This window comes from Lepidochelys olivacea, assembly GCF_965140295.1.
Source record: "Lepidochelys olivacea isolate rLepOli2 genome assembly, chromosome: 5".
NCBI classification, from domain to species: Eukaryota; Metazoa; Chordata; order Testudines; family Cheloniidae; genus Lepidochelys; species Lepidochelys olivacea.
In genome coordinates, this window is record NC_140415.1 from 60,253,291 (window position 1) to 60,270,000 (window position 16,710).

The 16,710-nt window shown below is 42.4% G+C and overlaps 1 protein-coding gene and 1 long non-coding RNA gene across 11 annotated transcripts in view; one reads left to right on the forward strand and one right to left on the reverse strand.

The window, feature by feature from the left end:
• Window positions 1-2,607, reverse strand: part of LOC311520544 — a 95,244-nt gene extending 92,637 nt beyond the window's left edge. For 9 of the 10 annotated variants that reach the window (XR_014711628.1, XR_014711629.1, XR_014711630.1 and 6 more), the window contains exon 1: window positions 2,473-2,607. This is a non-coding gene — a long non-coding RNA (uncharacterized lncRNA). The remainder of the gene's footprint in view (window positions 1-2,472) is intronic. The other variant, XR_014711637.1, reaches the window with a different exon arrangement.
• A 724-nt stretch (window positions 2,608-3,331) lies between these two features.
• Window positions 3,332-12,575, forward strand: NR2F1 (nuclear receptor subfamily 2 group F member 1). Its single transcript, XM_084628086.1, has 3 exons — window positions 3,332-3,902; window positions 6,190-6,717; window positions 11,690-12,575. Exons 1-3 carry the CDS (start codon window positions 3,455-3,457, stop codon window positions 11,968-11,970), a joined length of 1,257 nt encoding a protein of 418 aa, XP_084484212.1. The 5' UTR covers window positions 3,332-3,454; the 3' UTR covers window positions 11,971-12,575.
• The last annotated feature ends 4,135 nt before the right edge of the window (window positions 12,576-16,710 follow it).

The following is a 16,710-nucleotide window of genomic DNA, read 5'->3' on the forward strand; positions in this document are numbered from 1 at the left end:
CTGATTTAATCTTATTCGTTTCACCTTTTCACTGACCAGGAGCAAGGAGCGAGAGTTTATTTGGAAAGAGGGAGAGAGAGGAAAGGAGCCCACTGTTGCATAGTCAATAACATCCTTTTTATCAATGCAATATACAATAGGGGCGGCTTGGCCAGGGGACTCATTGAAAATCTCTTCATTATTTCAGGACAAAACAAACCGTTTATTCTGATTTTAGAAATCATCTTCTCAAACTGGCTCAAAATCTTACATTTGTGGGCTTGACAGAAAAATAAAATCATTATCAAGGCACATCTAAGGCTGTTTAAAAAAAATAAATGGAACATCTTTGTTAAAAAAGCTTCTGCAATACTTTACATTCCCTTTTTCCTTGGAGGTTTTGCTTGGTTTCCAAACTGATTTAAAACTTTGATATGAGCTAAGGGGAGTTCATGCAGTTTCTTTCTTCTTTGTCACACACAGACACTCGACCAAAGCGCATTTAAAACCTCGCACATCTGGGGACGTTGCAGGGAAGAAGGGATGGGAGACAGGAGGCTAGAAGAGGTATACAATTTAAAAGGTTTGTTGCCGCAAAGCTGCTTCTTTATTTTGAAAAAAGTAATGAAAAGATTTTGTGGCGTCCTGCTGCTTTACAAAAGGCACGGGCTTTGTGCACTGAGGAGGAAGCGGAGAGCTGGGGACTTTGCTGGGCTGCAGTTCCTAGGCTCGGTTCCTGTCCGCTAGATGGCAGCCGGATCCAGCGATTCCATTACTAGACAGTTGGAAGAGAGAGAGAGAGAGAGAGAGAGAGAGAGAGAGAACACCCCCCCACCACCCCCACCCCGTACATACTCCAACCTTCACTCTCTCTCTCTCTCTCTCTTTCTCTCTCTTCCTGGGACTTTCGTTTACAAGCATTGATCTTCCCAGACAACAAAACGAGAACTTACTTTTGTTTTATTACTAATTATTGAAGCATTGCTGCCTGTTTAAACAGCCTTGGAAAGGGACACTATTGGAAAGTGTAATCATCATCATCGTAATTAATTGTAACCCTTCCAGGGGAAAGTGTTGAGTTCTGTTCTCATTTTACGACACCGAGAATTCCACCAGTGTCATTGATCGTAATTAAAAATATCAAAGGAAGGAGAATATTTTAGGTAATAAATGGGAGCCAGCAACGGTGGTATAGAAAAAAAAAAGCAAAGTTGAAGTTTATATACATATATATATATATACACACACATACATACATACATATATATAACATATATAATAAGCAATGTAAGTGGGTGTATCTATATATCGATACATATATATATATATATATTACACAAAGCACTTTTTTTTTACTTTCAGTAATTAAAATTCCTAATAAGGTTTTTCAATTGGAAACATACAGAAATCTGATTAATAATAAAAAAAAACTTTTCAGCGTGAGCCACAATAATTTCCTTTTAATTCCCCTTTCCCCCATCGCAATGCATCTCCACCCCCCGTCCGTTTGATGTGTGTGCGTGTGTGAGTGTGTATGACCATAGACGACCCATACTAATCAGGTCTCAAAGTAAATAGCAGCGCAGGGCGATCTCAATGTAAATTGCGCTTGTCAGAAGAATCCCCCCCCCTTCCATTCCCCAGCCCAGTCAGTAGGTAGCAGAGAATTAAAAAACAAGAGGGGGGCCTCTTAACCAATGGAGTGAAGGAGGCTTGGCTAACCTTAGCCTCCCATTTTCTCTCCCCCCAATTCAGGGCTCTGACCAGTCAGTCGCCTTTGATTATCAGTTGCCAGCAGCCCCTCTCTTGGCTCCTTGACATGAGCTCCATATAAGGCAGCGATCTCCATAGAAACGTGTCAGTTTCAATAGTAGTGTCAAAGTTCACTATATACAGACATTCGCGCAGATCCCCCTTTCGGAAACATTGCTCTGCTAGTCTTCCCGTTTAAACGCATTCATTTTTGGGTCTCTCTCTCTCTCTCTCTCTCTCTCTCTCCCTCTCTCTCTTCCTTTCTCTCTCTCTCTCTCCCCCCTTTCTTGCATATTCTATTAGATTTTTTTTTCTTCAGCTCCCTTTTCTCCTTCCTTTTCTTCTTTTTCTCTACCCTTCCTCCTAGTGTCTTTCGCTTCATTCCTGCAGGAGAAGAGAGAGGTGAAACTAAAAAAAAAAAAAAAAAAAGGGGGAAAAAAAGGGAAAAAAGAAGCAGCAGCAGCAGCCCAGAGAGAGAGAGAGGGAGAGAGAGGACGCTTTCATATCTTAATACCGTCATTATTTTTTTTCCATTATTGTCTTTTTTTTTTACTTAATTTTGGGGAGGCTTTTGGTCCTGGCTGATGAGTTTTTATCTGAAATACTTTTTCTGAGCAAAAAAGAGAGAACATTTTCCAGGCGATCTCCAGTGATTTTTGTGACCAGCACCGTGTATTATAACCGAAGAAGAAGGAAGGGGCAAGAAAGAGGGAAAGAAGAGGATTTATTTATTCGACCTACTTTGGATCTCTCGTTTTCTGCGTGTGCCATTATTATTCATATTCTATTTTTTTACACTTCGCCGTGAATTCGTCTCCGCTGCGAATTAGTCACATCCAATTGCTTTTGTATTTCTTTGGGAAAGAGAGAGAGAGAGAGAGAGACCGAGAGAGAAACAACAACCAACAGCAACAACAACATCAAACTGTCTAATCTTCAATCCCTCCTCGATCGCGTTTCCCAAGACTGGTTTCCTGAATGGCTGACTGCGTTTTGCCCTGGACCTGGCCCCCGGACACTTTTATCCCCTGATCATCGGCAGCCTTTCTCTCTCTCTCTCTCCCCACCATCCTCGCCCAGGCCTGCGCCCCCAAAAGAGCCCAGAGCGCCGGCGGCGGCAACTGGGGACAAGACGCGGCACCAGCACCCGCCGGGCCCCGGCAGCGAGCAGCGGCGGCGGCGGCGGCGGCGGCAGCACCGACCTCCTCCTCCTCCTCCAGCTTCCTCTATGCCTGCCCATCCTTTGCACGCCTAGCGCTCGGACTGTGTGGCGGGTGCGCGCGGGGTGTGTGTGTGTGTGTCCGCCGATCGCCTCCCCCGTGCGACTCTCCTGCATGCCTCGCCCCGCAGCCCGGCCGGCCGCGTCTCGCTGTGCAACTTGAGGGGAAAAACACATATTTAAAAAAAAAAAAAAAGAGGGGGGACCAACAAAAAAAAAATCCTTCTTCCCTCCCTCCCCCCCCCCCAGAGAGAGAGAGAGAGAGAGAGAGAGAGAGAGAGGAGGGGGTTGCAAAAATAAAGAGAAGGAAAACGGCAGAAACAGCTACAAGAAGCAGCAGCCACGCAAGGGCCGCCGCCGCCGCCGCCGAAGCAGAGGCAGGCAAGATTCCTTCTCTCTCCTCTCTCCCCCAAATCCGAGCCACCCACTCCCCCCCGCCCCCCTCCTCTCCCCGCCAGCCCTCCGCCAGAAGCGCAGCTCCCCAGCACTTTTTGGGCCCGAGATATGGCAATGGTAGTTAGCAGCTGGCGAGATCCGCAGGAAGACGTGGCCGGGGGCAACCCGAGCGGCCCCAACCCAGCCGCTCAGCCGGCCCGGGATCAGCAGCAGCAGCAGCAAGCGGCCTCGGCGGCCCCGCACACCCCGCAGACCCCTAGCCAGCCGGGACCCCCTTCCACCCCGGGCACGGCCGGGGACAAGGGCCAGAGCCAGCAGGGCTCGGGCCAGAGCCAGCAGCACATCGAGTGCGTGGTTTGCGGGGACAAATCCAGCGGCAAACACTACGGCCAATTCACCTGCGAGGGCTGCAAAAGTTTCTTCAAGAGGAGCGTCCGCAGGAACTTAACTTACACATGTCGTGCCAACAGGAACTGTCCCATCGACCAGCACCACCGCAACCAGTGCCAATACTGCCGCCTCAAGAAGTGCCTCAAAGTGGGCATGAGGCGGGAAGGTGAATATTTCTTCCCTTTTCTCCTCTCCCTCTCCCTGTAGCTCGGGGTGTATGCTTGCAATCCCTCTCCAGCTTTGCACCCAGGCTTTTGCTTTGCGCTGGTGCCCTCCTCCTCTTCCTTTACTCCCCCCTCCGCCGCCACCGCCGCACACTTCCCTTCCCTGCTCACTGGGATGGGAATTTATTATGATGATCAGTCACTAAATATTTATTATTTCTCCGGTATCACTAGTATAATCTCTCCGTGTGTATGTGGTTTTGTCTATTGTTGGCATGAGGCTGGGGGGACATCATTCTTTACAAGATGGGTTTCCTTCTATTCCCCCTCCCTCCATATATAACATTTAAAAACCCCACAGCACTTCGCAGTAGATCAATTTCCACCATCATCTTTCCTGAAAGAAAGATGAAAGACATGGAAGTGGGGGAAAGAGGGGGAGAGAAAGGAAGGGGGGAGAAATATGCTACTGTATCTCAGCTTCCTTGTGCTTGCCAGTATGGTAGAGTCTGCCTCTTGCAAGATCTGGCCTTCTTTTACTCCATGCTCTCAAAGGAAAGTTTGTGACTGAACCGTTTTTATAGTCCTGTCATTTTTTAGCATGCTGCTCATTTTATTTCTCCACCAAACTCCACCCTCTGTTTAAATACTGCATACAAATTACAATTTACAGCATATTTACTGATCCTTCTGATTTTAGCATTATACATAGTCTGTTTCTGGCATGAGCTCCTCACCATTGCAAATGCTATTTTTTTCAGCGTAGTTCTTGGTGTTTGCTTGCAATATGTCTCATTTTCCTGTAGCAAGACTTGCTGCCCTATATTTTCTAAATATATTTAGCAGTTTACAGTTAAAGTTCATCTTGTGACTATCGTTAAAGATGTCTTATAGGCAAAGAAGCGAAACAGTCAATTTTGTGGAGTGGGGATTGCTACTTTAATTAGCTTTAAAATTATATTTTATATGCCACTAGAAAAGAAAGTGAGTTCCTTCAGATATGAAAGAGCTCGCACATATGACGACTTCATTTGTAGCTTCAGGGAGCTGTTTGCAGGCGTCTGGGGAAAAAAGCAAACTTAGAATTGTGTTTTCATTTAATTGAAAAATAACTGCCAAGTTTAAAACTATAATTAGGTGGAGAGGGGGGAAAAGGAGTCCAGCCACTTAGATTTTGAGGGCTCGACTGGAATTTAGGTTTTCATCAATTCTATAATAAAGGATAAAGTTACGAAAATATTGCACGCTCTAAACTGCAAAAGATAAACTATATATAGGTGCGTGTTCGTAATAAACCACAGTAGCCGTATCTTCTCCTTGAATTGCCTTTGTTTACATTGCATGCAGTTTAGAACACTGACACTGATGAAGTAAAACATACACACACTAAAAAAAAACTTTGGTCAGCTTTAGGAACTCAAAGCATGCTTACGTTTTGTATTGAGATGGTTAATGAATCCAGTGTTTTTGCAGTTGCAAGCTTGTGCATTCAGTGTGCAAAGCTGTCTACAGGCTTTTGCAGTTGCAACAGCGCAGCAAAGATATTAATTAAACCATCGCATTTTTTCACTAATGTTTGGTTACTGTAAGTTCAGACCCTTCCCCCCCCCCTTCGAATATTTAATCTTTCTCTTCCTTCTCTCAGTGAGAACTTTGCTGGGCACGTATCGGATGCTTGCTCCGTGTAATAAAAAGTTAGACGTGGTTAGGTGGGGGGCTGTGACCTGATCCAGTTTTAAGGATAATTGGATGGTATTTTTGAAGAATATGGACACATTTCTTTTTTTAAAAAACAATTTGCTTGTAAATCTACATGCTCCTCGGACAATGGACTGGGAAATAAGAAAGAGCTATGGTACCTCTATTTTTACCAGATTGCTGGGATTTTTACCCCAGCCACCACGCTACAATCCGGAGGATTTCTTTTATTTGTGTTTTGCTGGTTGCTTTCCTTTTGCTGCAAGTGGGGGGAGGATGGATTGTCTCGTTGTTTTGGCTGAGATTTTTTTTTTATTTTTAATTTGTATTCTATTTTATTTTTTTGGCTGTGCTGGTGATGGGCCGGGATGCCTGTACAGGGGCTGAGGGTAAGGAGATGCAGCCTGTTATGTATACACTGCTCCATGTGTATATGCTGTCTATAGCTCTCTGTACGTGTGTGTGTGTGTGTGTGTGTGTGTCTGTGGGAATAAGCCCTGCATTGTCTCCGGATCGGCTGTAACGTGTTAGGCGATGTTTGCAAGCCTCCTGGATGCACATTTCCTCTCCTTTTCTCTTTCTTTTTGTCAGCGGTTCAGCGAGGAAGAATGCCTCCAACCCAGCCGAACCCAGGCCAGTACGCGCTGACCAACGGGGACCCTCTGAACGGCCACTGCTATCTGTCGGGATACATCTCGCTGCTGCTGCGGGCCGAGCCCTACCCCACCTCGCGCTACGGCAGCCAGTGCATGCAGCCCAACAACATCATGGGCATCGAGAACATCTGCGAGCTGGCCGCCCGCCTGCTCTTCAGCGCCGTCGAGTGGGCCCGCAACATCCCCTTCTTCCCCGACCTGCAGATCACCGACCAGGTGGCCCTGCTGCGGCTCACTTGGAGCGAGCTGTTCGTGCTCAACGCGGCGCAGTGCTCCATGCCCCTGCATGTGGCCCCTCTGCTGGCCGCCGCCGGCCTGCACGCCTCGCCCATGTCCGCCGACCGGGTGGTGGCCTTCATGGACCACATCCGCATCTTCCAGGAGCAGGTGGAGAAGCTCAAGGCCCTGCACGTGGACTCGGCGGAGTACAGCTGCCTCAAAGCCATCGTCCTCTTCACATCAGGTGAGTGTGCTTGGGGGGAGAGAGGCCAAGGGCTGGGGCTGGGGGAGCTGAAGGGAGAGGTCGGAGAAGGCGAAAGAGATCGCTAGGCAACAGCAAGAGCAAAATCACAGGGTCAAACCTCCCAGATACTCTCCCCGCTCCCCCCCCCCCACTCAGCCAGTCTGGGTTGGGGTTAGGTTAATAAAACCCATTCGATTTGCAAATCAATGTGGCTCCCACGTTTATGGGAAGAGCTGTAGATGGCTGGAGTTCTATACACACTATATGCCATTACCCCCACTGCCAGGGTTTGTGCTCCTTGTGTTTCCTTGGATAACGCGGGATGGGGAGGTGGGAAAAACAGAGAAATATTACCATCTATCTGCGGGTGTGAGAGTGACTGTGTGCCTGCGAGAGAGAGAGAAGGGATCTGGGTTTCTTGTGGCACTTTAACTGGCAAGGAGGTTCTCCCTGAGAGTGTTAAAAGGAGGGCATAAGCACAAATAAATCATAAACCATACTGATTTATTGCTGCCTGATTTCCCCTTATCGGAAACCATTCATGTTTGCAGTTGCAGAGGTTATTGAGGATCGTAAAAAATGGATTCGATCTAAAAGAGAAAGGCAAAACAAAAAAACAAAAACAAAAACCCCAACAACCCAAAAAAGCTAACCCCAACAATAGAAACAGAAAGTCACGGGGGAGGAGGAAGGGGGTTATGTACCAGCTTACCCGCCCATAGAGAAATCTTTTTGCTATGCAAACCACACAAATATTGGAATTTTAACAGATTGCCTGAAAAAAAATACCAAATTAAGTGTAGGAGGTGGTAACATGCATGCATGCATGTGAACAATTTTTCTCATGATAGATGGTTGAAATTAACTTGCAGGAAAGTGTATTAACTTCGCTTTGAAGTGTTCTGGTTGTAGCCTCTAAGACTATAATACATCTTTTATTATTGTAACCTTCCAGAGGGAAATACATAAACATCAAAGAGGAACAATTTGCGGAAAATATAGGAAATATAAACAAAGCAAGATAAAAAGCCACTCGGTGTTATTTTCTTTTTCTTTCTGTCTTTTCCTTATTTGAACCAGTCCTCCCATCTAGCAATAAATAAACAGTTCTAATAAATCTAAGTTGAAACTAGGCTGAATCAAAATTAAAAGCATTCTTGAACAAAGATGGCAAATCGTTCAAAGGCCTTGTTTAACAGTAAGCAGTTTATAATCCATCAATATTTGTTGCCTTTCATGCATGAAAAATAGTATTTACATGGTATTAAAATGACTCTTAAATTTGCACAATATTGTAATGTAGCAAATGTAGTATTAATATCGATTTGAACATCAGATAATTTATTTAGACAGGAGTATCTAATTTGTATGCAGGGTGGTCAGAGACATGTACTTTGACTGCCCCCTTTTACTTTCAGTGCAAATGCAGTCTTGTAGTGTTGGAGGGAATCTTTCTTTGCGAAGGATAAAGTACAGATCTTAAAACAAATGGGAGATTTACTGATTAGCCATCTTGACATTTTAATGCATTTTATCTTAATAAGTCTTCTTGATGGAAACATGTTTTTCAAAAGTGACAAAGAGACTGGGCAGCATTTATCAGCCTGATTTAACTCGAGTCTGTCTGCAGACTTACATTCCATACTCATTCATTTCAGAATGTACATCAGTAAACAGACCAATCGCTGAGAACCTTTCTGTTTTTAAACACATATTGAAGAAATTATTGTAAAATAGAGGGAGAACTGGTGTGGTGTTTAGTAGTTATTAAAAGCAAAGACACCTGAATGGCGTTTGCCCCAAATGAAGAGTGGGGTTTTTTTTTCCCATCTTTTCCCCCAAATTCTGGACCTGAGCTAGCTGTGTAACTGGTGGCTTTTTTATTAACTCCTTCTTTATATATTAATAGTCAAGTATTCAAGTATATAATGAAATATTTACCAAGGGAGGAGCTTGCTCCAGCAATTGGCTAAAGAGATGAATGGGGTTTAGGAAGGAAACAATAATATTATTTTGGAGCAGAATAGCATGGGACATATTAGAAGGTGAAAATACAGCTGTCAGTAGTAATTTACCCCTTTCCCTTACCCCCAAACACACATTTCCACTTTTGACTAAACTTGGTTTGATTGCTAGCCAGAGGGGAATTCATGGGAAACCTTTCTCGAAGTCATCCAACTTTTAAGCAAACTTTGACTGATGGAAAAGACATTTTTAGACATATTGTCCAAAGCAGTTTACTTAGCACTGAGTATTTAAAGCTGGCATGAGGTTATCCTGGTGTGTTTTTTACATTTGGCGTCCGAATAGTATATTTAATCTTTAAAATGCTGGACACCGTCCAAGAACTAGGTCGTGACCCAAACGTACTTCTCTTTAAAAAAAAAACGTTATTAATTTATACACCTACATTTTTCTTCTAATAAATAAAAGTTCCCACGAAGGGACCAGACAAAATAACATAAATTCAATAAATCTATTTTTAATAACTAGATTGATTTCTAGTTATATGCCAGCTGATTACATCTATATTTTCTGAACACTAAACTCTTCTGAATGCATCGCATGAAATACATTCCCTGTACTACAAAGGATAAGGCTGGAATGTACTGAACAGTGATGGTTATTTATTTACATAATTTCTTTTCCATAGACTGCACGAAGAAATATTGAGCTCTCCCTTATTGACACATTGCCATATAAAAAGTGAGACACCCAGAATTTCCACATTAGCCCTCCATTTCTTAACTGAGCTATAATTCACAGATGGTAAATATGTATTGCATTACTTCTTACACATACTCCATTTTTCCGAACTCAATATTCTAATCGGTTTTATACCATATAGTGTTTAATTTTTTTTAATCTTTGTTGTAAGCGGTTGGGAAAAAAAACTTTAAGGGTGCTAAATAAAATTCAAATAAACACATATGCCAGGGGCATTTCAAATAATTAAGCGAGAGTAGATATTATCTGCATTAGAAAATTGTAAGTGTTTCTGTGTCTAATACAAAACCTAAGACGTATTCTTCCCCCTTTTTAAAGTATTTCTGTCAAGTAACTTCCCAATCTTGATTGTCCAGTGATTCTGCAGTATAGGTGCACTTATCGTAAATAGCTGATAAATATTTTACTAACCTTAAGGGTATGACATATGGGGCCTAAAAAATCTGCTGGGCTATCAGTAAGACCCTTTCATATTGCATTGTTTGGAAGTTGAATAGGATCCTATTGCATAATGAGCAGATGATACATGTAAAATACCAAGATATATGTAAATATGGAGTGTGATTTGTGGCAATCAGCATATGAACAGGACTATGTTTTTGATATATATTTCAAACAAGAACAGGCCTATTCTTTTGATACAGGTATAGATATAGATATTGCAACCTGGTGCTTTAGATGTTGCAAAATAACACTGCATTAGAGGTACAGTATGGATTAGCAAAACAGTCTGGCTTGGATAATAGTATATCTGAGGGATGCCTAGTCCGTAGCTCAGGTCAAAGGTTCCTTTCCTCAGAAGTTCTTGAATCATAGCTTGTTTTATTTGTATTTTTGCTCGAGGCTATAGTATGGTAGATGAAGGTGTTCAGAAATCTTTTTAAATTCAGTTCTTGAAATAGAAAGACATACACTTCAAAAATCCAGTTGCCAGAGATTTTTGCTTTGAATAATTTGTTGTGTCTTTCCAGGGTCATAAATTTACATTCACAATTTTGTAATGTCCTTTTGGGGCCATTAACATGCATTAATTCATATACAGATCTATATATTAGCAAAGTCTGGCTTTGATCTATAGTAAACCGCTCTGCAACTGACTGCTTGCCTGTGAGCCTTATGTTTTAAAAATATTTATTATTAATAAACGTAACAATGTGGATATTTGAACTATAGGGGCAAATCCATTATATTTCACTGACGGTAGTTTCCTGAGCAAGTCTCTCAACTAATCAGCTGATACACAATAATTCGCTGTTTTGGAATTTTAGATAGATAGATACGAGGCTTCCAGTTCATGTTCTCAGATTAGTATGCAGTTGCCTAGATCGCATCGTTCTGCTGGGTATGAAGGATATACTTCTGGCTCTATATATATATATATATATATATGAAGGATATAGTTCTGGTCACATTTAGACAATGCTCATGCAGCCGCTTCCAGCTTTATGTCTGATAGCTGCAGATGTCTGCTTAGCACAGGCTGGAGTAACTGAGCCATATTCCTCTTAGATTATTATACAGTTTACAAAGATGTGACCGATTTTCAATTACTTGATCCTAGATACAGAGAGCAGTGCAGCTTTTCTCTTTGGCATTGCACTGCAGATTCCGGGCAAGAGACTCAAAATCCCATACTGCGAAAGCATTTTGACTTGTTCGGATTTCCAGCCATGTCCAGAAACTCGGCGTATTTGAATTAATTAATCAATGTATGTATTTATTTAGCATGCAGCATAGATGCAGGCCACATTTAGTATAAATCCAAACAATGGCTCTCCTGGTTCTGTGGTTGAGTTGTATTCATGGTACAACACTCATCAGTGTGTAGATTAAAGCAAAATCATGAGCATAATAGCCCCGTTCCTCCTCTCTCTCCCCTCTCAGAGGCTGATAGTCTCCTGACAGAGGACAGGTTGCTGTGGCTTGGCTGTGTGGTTTCAGATCCACCCCCCGCGCGCACACACACACACACACAGAGAGAGAGAGAGAGAGCCTCTTACATTATTTATTTCCAAGGTGGAGGAAGAAACACAAAGGGAGGTTTTGCCTGATCTTCTCTCCGGCTGTTGGTGTGATTGTTCGGCTGGCCCTGCCTGGGTGCTGATGGGGGTGTGATGGTTGGAAGGGGCGGTGGGACGGTGTATTTAGTCCCTGTGTGTGTGTGTGTGCTGTTTGCTCGTTTGCTTACTGAGTAACTAACTGTTTTCCCCCCTTGTCTCCTCCTGGTGTGTGGCTGCCTGGGCAGATGCCTGTGGCCTGTCAGATGCTGCCCATATCGAGAGCCTGCAAGAGAAATCTCAATGCGCCCTGGAGGAATACGTAAGGAGCCAGTACCCCAACCAGCCGAGTCGCTTCGGCAAACTGCTCCTGAGGCTGCCTTCCCTGCGCACCGTCTCGTCCTCAGTCATCGAGCAGCTCTTCTTCGTCCGCTTGGTAGGTAAAACCCCCATTGAAACCCTCATCAGAGATATGTTACTGTCTGGGAGCAGCTTCAACTGGCCTTACATGTCTATCCAGTGTTCCTAGAGCACAGCCAACACCCCCATAGAGACACTGAGGACCAACACAAACAGAAATATACGAACCGAGTAAAGTTGGGGTACAGAGAGGGGGGGAAAGCAGACAATAAACAAAAAAATAAAGACTCGTGTAGGATCAGATCTGTGACCATGTTTGAAAGGAAAAGAAAGGACCTTGTGTCTGTGGAAAATATTGGAAAAAGGACCGAGGGAATTTTAATAAAACCAGAAGGAGAATAATGGATCTTCCAGGATTTATTGTGGACTGATGTGGATATATTCTGTACAGAAACAAAGAAACAAACAAAAAAATATTGACGCTGAACTGAATCTTGTGTAGAAAACACACACACGCAAACACTTACCACGAACATTGTTATTCATTTTGTAAAATATTAGTCTTTATTTTCATTTTTTGGTAAAATTTAAAACATCGTATGCGCATAAAGAAAAAAGAAACAAGAATTAGGGGAAAATTACATTTTCCAAATAATTATAAAAAAAACAATTGTCCTGTGTCTATGTATCTATATCTGTTTTGTATTTTTTTCTGGTTCCAAACCAGGTTTCCTGTGATTCTATACTAATAATTTTTGATATAACCCTTTGCTTCTTATAATGAGTGCGATATATGTTGTCGAAGCTGTTCTTCAAGAATTAAAATTGAAGTGAGAATTTAAACAAAAATAAAAGAATTTAGCAAAAAAATTCATTAGTCTTGTTGCTTGACCATGCCAACAGAGTTTACAAACGTATACTCCCTAGCTTTTAACTTCCAGTGGGATTAAATGGGAGAACTTTTTTAAAAACTTCTAGGGAGCTACAAAGTTGTATAAAACACACAATGTTCCAAAACTTATTTGAGTGTGCAAGCTTAGGATTTAAGAGACAAATGGGAACACAAACAGTTCAATGTCATAGATGAATCAATTTATCTGCGATTGTATCACAAAGCTAAGTGCATGTACCCTGGTCAACGCTTTTTGAAACACCTTTCTTGTCAGTTGAAGCTTCTGCTAAGTTTACACAGTGCTGTTTCCTTTTGGAATTCCTGGGCAAGGTTTGAAGTCACTGTATTCTACCATCATTGTGCAGTGATGTGCAATATAAGGTATACTGTAGTCATTTTGCCTGTTATTCGTTTGTTAAAAGCTTAGTGGGTTTTTTTTCCCAAGAATTCAAAGACCCAACACTGTGTGTTCTGATTGTGAGCGGCATTTGCTATATTGTGCTGAAATGATCGGTGTTATTGTTTTTTTCTCTCCTCTAGTCACTAAATGTAAAGGGTATTCCCACCCCATTAATACAGAAAGCTAACTAGAGGTTTGCTTGTTGGGTGGTGTGTATGCGTGTATCATACACACACACCCTACATGGATTATTGTGCTGTAGATCTATAAAATGAAAATTTGAGAGGTTTACAAAAGCCCCGGTTTTTTTTAAATTTTTTTAAAAAATCCTTTCCATAATGGAGCCCCTTCAAAGGTGTAGGCTTCACAATGCTTCTAGCCGGTGGTGCTGATCTCTGTAGCAGCCTTCAGTGCATTAATGTTTTATAGGATCTGAGACGGAGCTGTAAGAACACATACTGCCAAGGGAGCTCTTTCTTAACGTATTAATAAAGCTGGATCTTTTAACAATAACATCCCCACACACACCTCCCGCGCCCTCCAAACAAACCCGGACCAGGCAGGATTTTCAACTTGAGGCGTGATCGGCAATGGTTTTCTTTTAATTTACTGTCCAGATCTTTATTATTAATTATATTATTATTATTATTATTATTATTTATTAACAAGATCCTTCAATCCAACTCGCTTGGGGTTTTTTAATATTCTAGGCGCAGCAGATCCGAAGCGAGAGCAGTTCTATACAGTAAGCACTTACATCTGGATAATCAACATTACGGGCAGACATTCTATGGGGGTAAAGTCAATTTCAATATGGAGACTCAGGCTGTCTCCCTAGTAGCCGCTATGTGTATGATTATTGTAACCCTGGGCACACAAGGATGGAAATTAGACGCAAATACTTTTCTCTCTTCCCAACTCACATGAGCGCTAATAGGCGACAGCTCTGTTCCTCACCCTGGTTGACTTCCCCAGAGAGAGGGTACACCAGCCTCTCTGAAAGAGAGAAAAGGGAAAGGCAGACACTGAACACAGACACTCAGCACTTGGAAATACTGAAAGTAATCCTTCAGCATTGTTTTTGGTGGGATGGGTGCCGGGGGATACAGTGGCTCGAAGCAAAGAGAGATCTAGCTTTCCTCCAATGAGATGTAAATATATTCATTACAGTGTTATCCCACTAATGAAAATAGATAAACTTTTTCGTAGGTAAGAAACGTATTTTTCAATTAATTTTCATGTTTATGAATAATACTAGCCCACCGATTGCCACGAAACTTGCAGGTTAGATGAGGTGTAAGAGATGCAGTTATTGCCATGTATGTGATTAGAAAGAAGTGTTTATTCCCTTATTAAACTTTTGCTGATACACGGTATTGTGTTCTGAAGTGTTAACTATAAAATATTTATTGTGGTCGTGAACATTTTCCTTAGCCACTTTCAAAGTTCCTGGGCATTCATGTATTTGCTGAAAATATTGTACCATTTGTCACAGTCACACAGTATATGCTACAATGTTGATGTGGAGAAGGGCCAGGGTCCCTTCATAAGTTTCTGATGACTTGTTCTTCCGTATCATGTACCGTTTTAAAGCCAGCTCGAGTTAAATTTCTCCTCGGTGTTATCTTGTTTAGACTTAGACTCATTCTTTGACTCCGTTGCATCCCCCTCTTAGAGAACTTCATAGCTTTGATGGTGTCCCTGGTTGTGTTAAATACAGTGGGGTTTGCTCTACTGGCTGCAAAAAAGTAGGCCACTGGCTACTTCTTCACTAAGAAGGTGTTTGGTTTTTCCGCTACAGTAACAGGATGTGCTCATTAAAAGTTTGTCAGCGGCAAAGTACTTCAGAAACCCAGCAATAGTGTAACGTATATACTTATGTTAATGCAGGGGTTTAGAGAGCCCTGATAGCAACATACACAAAGGGCTATATACCTTTGGCGTCGCACTAACTAGCTGGTCTCCTCCCACTCCCCAATTAAGCCTTTTATGTCCAATCAAATAAATATTTGGAAATTTTTCCAAATGGTAGGTCGAACCACTGCTGATGCAAGGATTTCGTGGTAGACTGTCACGGAATGACGTCTGACGCTTCGGGGAGCTTTAATAAATAGTGCAAGTGTGATGGTTTGGTCGGTGTTGTTCTTGTTGTCTTAAATACGTGCAGTGAGGAATTGTATCTGATCCTTTTTTCTGTGTATATTTCAATACATAGCCACACGACTCTGGGGAGCACATTTGCCTGTGTTGCTCAGACAACTTGTGAGTCGAGTTTTGGCAGTTCTGAGTCAATCTCCTTAACCTGAAGAGAAGAAAGCGATTTGAAACATTCACAGGATAGACAAGGATGGCCTCAAGTTCCCTTCAGTCCCTCAGAATGAGGTGGAATTTAAAAAGCCTTGTAAGTGGCACATTTTACTGCACACTTAACGGGGCGAATTTAATAATGAGTTGCAGAGGCAGGGTCTCCTATATGTAAAACGCTCTTTTAGTACGAAATAAATAGTGGCTATTATGGAAAGCGCTTTACGAATGCCTATGGCTTGAGGTCATTTTAAGTTACATTAAAAGGTAAAAGTACTAAAGGAAAAGTAAATTCAACTTTGGTTAATGCGAAGGAAACTCTGTTTGGCTCCAAATATTTTAGCAGCTGCATAGGGCTTAACCCAAAGTATCTTCCTTTAAAAAAATTACCTGTGACATATGAGTCAGACGTTCCCTTTTCAACAAACACGCTCACTGAGCGACTGAGAACTTTAGCTTATTTGAAGTAGAGTTAAACTGTTGTAGACACAAGCTTCACTTATAAATCAAAAAGGGGAAGTTTCCCCAAGGAACTGCTAGACTAGTGCGAGAGCACATTATCCGCCTTGTGGAACAGCCTATTGGAAGAGAGAGAGCGAGAGCGAGCGAGATTTTTTACACCACCAATAATCAAGCGAAGAGACATTCAGAAACAAGGTCCCCTCCTGATATGTACACGGTCATTACAGATACTGGCGAGGTACTTCCTCGGTTTCATGGGACATTCTGACTATTCACGAGGCTAGTTTGTGGTGTTTTACACTCCTGAACCTGAAGCTTACTTGATCTGCGCTTTATTTGGAGCAGTGGCAAATCTCTTCTTCAATCGCACTGTTCTTCCTGTTGCTTTACATCGGTTTTATTCTTAGTTTAGAAACAGAATGAGCTCCCAACAATACTGAAAACAATCAGATGTGATCCTTTTCTAATGAGCATGGCTGCCATTGGCTTTGATGTGGTTTTACATCACGTGGGTCAGAGCGAACGAAAATTAGTATTTTCCAGTGGTTCAACGATTGCTTTTCTTAAACATTTTCCTCTTCGCCAGCACGTTGCTCTGTCACCTTGAAAACCTACCGGGTTTCCCAACATCTACGACGTGATGATCACTCCGGAGAGAAGACGGGGTTTTGGTTTTGTTTTTAAAGGGGGTAGGGGGAATATGGGCACACAAGTGGAAACTAATCAAACTCTTGTTAAAGGCCTCGCACGGGATCCATGGCGTCACCAGGTCTTTTACTTAGGAAGCCAAAGAGTTTTATTCCTAAATGAGTTAAAGAGCCATTTACCTCTGTCGTGTCCTATTCATCAAG